Below are 6,404 nucleotides of genomic sequence, written 5' to 3' on the forward strand. Positions count from 1 at the left end.
GTCGAAAAATCGCGAAATATACGACGTTTACCGTCACGAAATTGACGAACATAAACTTTCGCGAATCAAGATAAAAATGAAAATTTTCACATGAAAAAAATGGCTGAGAGGGACAATAAATACTTCTTGAATTATTAAATTGACTTTAACAGGCTAAAAAGTGCCATAAGTTTTACATTGTATTTTAAGTTAAAAGTCTTACAGATTTTCTATTCTGTGAAGAGTTTTTCGCAAGCATAAACTCTCGTGAATGGCCTTTTCAAGCGTTTTGTAAGTCATTTACATTCGTGAAAAAGGGTAAAATTCGCAAAGACAGCGAAAGTTTGTACGCCTAAAGTATGAAAATTTATAATAGGTTATAATTTTTGAAGTTTTGGAACAGTCTCGGAAAATGCATAGCTTTTGATCTAGTGGACAAAATTTGAACAATGCGCAAGCAAAGTTTATCTTTTCTTTTTCCAATAGGATAAGTTTGATTACTTTAGGCGTACAAACTTTCGCGAGCAGAAACTTTCTCGAGGTCGAAAAATCGCGAAATTTGCGACACTTACTTTCGCGAATTTGAGGAAAAAATGTTTTTCGCGAGTATAAACTTTTGCGAATTGCCCTGTTAGGAATTTTCAAAGACATTTACATTCGCGAAAAAAGCCACAATTCGCGAAAGTTTGTACGGCTTAAGTATTTTAGAATCTGTGGAGCTCAGGAAATTTCACTTTAAAGAGGGTAACTATATTACCAGAAAGGTGGAAAAAATCAATAAATTCCCAATTTAACACGGACGTTGGACTGTTAGAAAAAGAGCGAACGTTCTTACAACATGGGATGGAGGTCATAGCTTGCCAGGGAAGGAGCAAAAAATCTTTAAAATTCTAACTGTTTTTGGTTAACTTGCGCTTTCCGGGTTGGGGAGTTTGGACCTCTACTAAATAAAGGGTAAAACTCAAGGTTAAAAATCGTAATATTCGAGGTCATTCTGATTTAATAAGAACCCTAATAAAGCGGACTCGTCAAGTATTGGAGCTACTGTTAAGATTTTTTTCTTCAAAAATCTAAAACTTTCGTATTGAGTGGGTTATAAAGTACTTCTTATATAAAAATACTCGATAAAAGTCGTAAAATAAAAAACTACTGGCATATAAACTATTTTCGTCCGCACTAATTTGATCAATTTTTGGTTTTTGAAAATAGACTACAGATTCACTTTTAGCAAACGATCATTGACACTTCCAGAGGAGTCCTGGAGAATATCAATACCGTTACAGCTGCAGTATAGATTAACATCCATCAGGGTTTTTTTTGCTCTAATCTCTTAATGGAAATAATCCACTGCTTGACCACAAAAGAAGTCAATGAAATATACTAGAAGTAAACGATTTGAAAAAAAAGTCAAGTCATATAAAATCATATCCCAAAAGTCAGGAAGATCACACTTTCACCTATACCCCATCGAGCGATAATATTATTCATTAATCACGAAAGTTTCAAAGCTTAAAATTACCACGTTGAGCGATAGTGTTGGAAACAATTTTCTCTTGTTTCTTTTGTTCACTTTTAAAAGCGATTTTATTCGATTTCTTTTCAATGCGTCGATTCTTCCTCTGTTCCTTAACATCCTTTTTTCGTTGTTTTCGTTGCTCCGGTGTTTCATCTTTATTTCGAACGTTATTCAGTTCAACAGTTTCCATCATTTCAGTATCAACATCCTCCTCATCTACATCATCGTCCTCAACTTTTTTTGCTGACTCAGCAAAAACACCAATAGGAATGCCAGTCCGTTTATGGAGTTGATATTTCTTTGTCGATTCCTCGGCAATCAATTTAGGATGATTGTAAATATTGGAATAAGTGCTGATGATAGATTCACAGTCCCATTTCTCTTTAGGTTTGGTCATAAATTGCTCAAAGATTTTCTGCTCGTCTTCTTCCTCAGATTCAGCATCATTCTCCTCGATTAGGTTCTCGTCGTCACCATCTTTAGTTTTGGACAAATCGTGTTTCTTGTTACTCTCATAAAAATCTTCAATGACGTTATTGACCAGATCATTATTGACATTGAAGACACCTTGAACTTCCTCTTGATCGACACATCCAATCGCTTCCTCATCATATTCCTCCATAATCCTCTCGAAACGATCATCCAAAACTTTCAAACCTTCGGTACGTCGAATAACAGACGAAGTCATGGAATAATTAGTGAATCGAGATTTGGTTTCCTCATTTGCAAAAGGGTCTTCATCGTCTGACATTAAATTGTCAGAGGAGAAATAACTTTCGTTTTCACTGTCTGTTTCATCATCTTCGTTACCAGTCTCCTGGTACCCTGCTCTTCTCTCTGAGAAGAGTCCTTCTGATAAATCACAACCATCTTTAATTAATCCACCATCAGCATTTGCTTTCATAATGAAATCATCGTCAAGAAAATTATCAGGGTCATCGAAATCGACATCCTCATCAAGCGCTTGAACAATATCAGGGTCCCAATCAGGTTGCGGGCCTCTCGGTAAAACACCTTTATTCAACATTCCAATATCCTCCTCCTGAGCAGAGGCGAACGCATCTGATGGTAATTTCAGATTTCCAAACGAGACATCCTCACGATCCTCCTCATCTTTGACAATAATTTCTGACGGTTTGGATGGGGTATCAGCTAGAATAAGCATTCCTTCACCTCTAGGACGTAAATGCTGCATGTAGTCATAATCGTCATCATATGTGATACCATATTTAACATTTTCTTCGTTCTGATTCTTCTCACCTGAATCATTTGTTTGGTCAACTGGTAAGAGAACATGTTCACCTACTTCATCATCTGCTTGGAGAGGATCACGCTGGCTACGATGCACAAGTGTAAACTTGTGTGCAGATTTCTTGTCAATAAATTGCTTCTTCTTTTTCCTACCCATTTTTTCCTTTCCTGAGAAATACAAAAAAAGGTTCCAGAACGTGAATTTGAAAAGAAACATTTTGCAGAAGGTTTGAATTTAAAAAAAGCTATATTTCGTACTACACTAAGTACATCTTTCAGGCATATAACATTTTGTCTTTCTTTATGTATAAACAAGGATTCAAGATGTCTTTTTTCAGACTTGCTTTCGTCTCATTTTGCAGAAATTTTGAACATCACTTTCAAAATAAAATCTAAAGTGTGACTAAATTTCAGTCGAACGTGTGAAACACAGTGGGCTTAAAAAAATCAGTAGGTTCAAATTAATCATAGAGCCAATTGTAGCAAAAATAGTGTGGTCGTGTTACAAAAATACAGGCTGTTTGTAGGAAAAAAATAAGATCTAGCTGAAACTTTCTCCAGACCTTCTCTATAGGATGCTTATACCTCAGGAAAAATTCCCCTAAAATCCCACTGGTGGAACATCCCTTTTTTGGGACATTTCTATTTTCCCCAGGCAAAATGGGGTGAAATTTTTTGAAAATTTCAAACTTATTTCCAGACAATATCATGTATACCATTCGAAAGCTCTCGAAAAACTATATAGAAGACTTTTAAACGGTTATAGCTGATTTCCTTACCTAACTCGAGATATTTCATGCGCAAGTTCCACTTTTCGCCATACTTTGGTCCCATAAATAGCATCTTCTGCGTGAATTATCTTGAGTTAGGTAATGAAATCGGCTATACCCGCTTAAAAGTCTTCTATATAGTTTTTCGAGAGCTTTCGAATGGTATACTTGATAATGTCTGAAAATGAGTTTGAAATTTTCAAAAAATTTCGCCCTTAGGGTTTTGCCTAGGGGAAAAAAAGAAATGTCCCAAAAAAGGGATGTTCCACCAGTGGGATTTTAGGGGAATTTTTCCTGAGGCATAACCATCCTATAGAGAAGGTCTGGAGAAAGTTTCAGCTAGATCTTATTGTTTTCCCGTAAATTATACTTAACGACCCTACTAAAAGACAAAGAAGGCCCCAAAAATCAAAATTTTGCTTTGAAAAATTAAAGCGCTCCAAGATATTCCCTTAAGGAGTGTGTCAAATTTTGCTGCCCCAAAGTTTTAGCTGTTTTTGGCAAAAAACTTTGTCTTTTCAGCTGTTTTTCTCCAGGTGAACCCTGGAAATATTTTTTCGAACTTTTTTTCACTAAATTTGTTTTAATACTTCTTTTGTTTTTGAGTATATTTGCCAAGGTGCAAGTCTTGTTGGCTACTAGATCATGACATGAAAACGGTTTTTCAATAGTACATGTTTTTTTTTTTATAAGCATAACGCTTATAAGCATATGAAGGCTCAGATTTGCAGAATTCCTAAGCATAACATGAGCATATATTTCAGCCTAAAATATTTTTCAAGTGGTCATTTTTATCTGTTTAAAAAAGGTTTGGTAGAGGTCAAGTAAAAAATAAGACATTCCACGGCTAGCTACATTCCACTGCTCCCAAAATCTGAACAAATTTTTACAAAATTTCTGAAATTTCATTAAAAACTTGGCTCGGGGGTGAATCATTAGCATGATTCATAAGCATATAATAAGCATAAACTATGCCTGGATGCTTTGAGAACTTAAGCATACACGAGCCTGACCAAGGGGCATACACTTGCTTATAAAAAAAAAAACATGTAATTTATTACTCAGGTTCTTCAGGCTCTTCAGGACCCCCTAATCCATACCCTCTTGAGCCCAAAAGCCCCCTCAAAACGCTATTAACTCATCATTCCATAAACTAGAGATGTTAAGGAGCACCAAAATTGTATATAATTACTACCCCTCTAGGTGGCGCTACCCCACACTCAGGAGCTGGTCTATTTATTGAGCATCAACAGGCATCAAAAGAATTTGGAAAAATAGCATTTTTCGATTTTCCCATTCAAATATAGCCATGATAACCCAAATTTGGACCCAAAAGAACACCCTTTGGCGTTCTTAGAAAATTCCTAAATGTTCAAGATGTTTGTGAATAAAAGGCTGTAAAAGCATAATTCCATTTGGGGAGTCTTCAGAAATCCAACACTTTCTAGCTCAGCCGCTAAAAAGTCCGACAATGCAATCAAAGGTTGGGCCAGTTTTCCAAAATAGATTTTGTCCGACAACCAGGGGGGTGGGTCGGTAGTAAAATCTAAGACATATATGAGTAGTAAAAGGATTTTTACGAATTTTTACATACCACCACCCAGACTCTTGGAAGAGGTATTTTACTACCCTGGTAGTAAAAGTTTTTGGGACAATTTGTCATGGAGACCACCTACTTTTTGGTTGCTTTTAGGACTGATTTTGCAAAAAAAGCTAAAAAATGATTATTTTTGTGACACATTTGTCACTTAGTGCAAAAATTAATGTTTTGCCCTTAGAATGAAAGTCTTTTTTACATTGACAAAAAATTTCGAGGATTTTTTGTTTGCAGCAAACAACTTTCCAACAGAAAATTTTTTCAAATTATAAAAATTTTCAGATTTTTTCGGAAAAGTCATCCAAAAAATTGAGAGAATTACAATAATATAGCTAAAATTTGCTAATTTTACCAGTTTAACTACCCAGGTAGTAAAATTTTTTCAACATTTAACATATAGATACCACCCATTTTAGGATTTAACTACCCTGGGTAGTAAAAGTTTTTTCCGATTTTTCGTCACACCACCACCATAGTAAACATTATGTCTGAGATTTTACTACCGACCCCCCCCCTGCGACAACGAGTGATAAAATAAAAAGATAAGTGTTTCAGTAAAAAAGTTAGTGGCCTGTCTGACTAACCAACCATGCCAATTTTCATCACTTCATTATCCAGGCAGAGGAAAGGCCGTGTCCGTCTTGTACAGGCTAAATAGAAAGCTTAAACAAATTTATTCTTTTGAATCGCATTTGGAAATATTTATTTATGTCAGAGGAAGAAGGTTCACCAATAAGTAGTAAAAGTGTGAAAAGGTGGTTGTGATAAAAAAAAAAATCGAAGAGATGAGGAGTGGGGAAATTTTGATTTCTCAGATGCCTTAGTTTGGTTTAGCCGCCAGAACAAAATAAGAAATCATGCGACTAATATTTTCAGTCAGAGTAGACATACTCCTAGGCTGATTCCATTTCTTCTGGATTCGGTCTGACTTGTTGTCGGACTAAAAAGTGTCGGACTAGTCAGTATAGACCTAACTCTTCATACAAAAATTACGGGAAACACATGTTTGGACTTTGTACTTAATCCAAAGTACCGCAAAGGCAGGACAAAAATCAGTTTTTTGAAGTTTGCAAAAAAACGCCACATAAAAGATCTTTCAAATTCAGTACCGTAAGTTGGTCTAATATCGACACCCCTCGTCTAATTCCGACACCCTTCTTTAGAGACAGGAATAATATGAAAGCTTGAATCACTGATTGAAAAAGGATTATTCCTCTCTGAACACTAAGCAAAGAAAAGCAGTTTCAACCTTTCTATCAATTTCAGCATAGGGTACAAAGTCCAAACATGC

At 35.7% G+C, this 6,404-nt stretch overlaps 1 protein-coding gene across 1 annotated transcript; it reads right to left on the reverse strand.

Moving 5' to 3' along the window:
- Positions 1–1,014: 1,014 nt before the first annotated feature.
- Positions 1,015–2,914, reverse strand: LOC136802642 (protein LTV1 homolog). The gene has a single exon (XM_067059396.1). The coding sequence runs from the start codon at positions 2,901–2,903 to the stop codon at positions 1,482–1,484; it is 1,422 nt and encodes a 473-aa protein (XP_066915497.1). The 5' UTR covers positions 2,904–2,914; the 3' UTR covers positions 1,015–1,481.
- Between the last annotated feature and the right edge of the window lie 3,490 nt (positions 2,915–6,404).

Source organism: Clytia hemisphaerica, unplaced genomic scaffold (assembly GCF_902728285.1).
Source record: "Clytia hemisphaerica strain Z4C2 unplaced genomic scaffold, Clytia hemisphaerica genome assembly, whole genome shotgun sequence".
NCBI lineage: Eukaryota > Metazoa > Cnidaria > Hydrozoa > Leptothecata > Clytiidae > Clytia > Clytia hemisphaerica.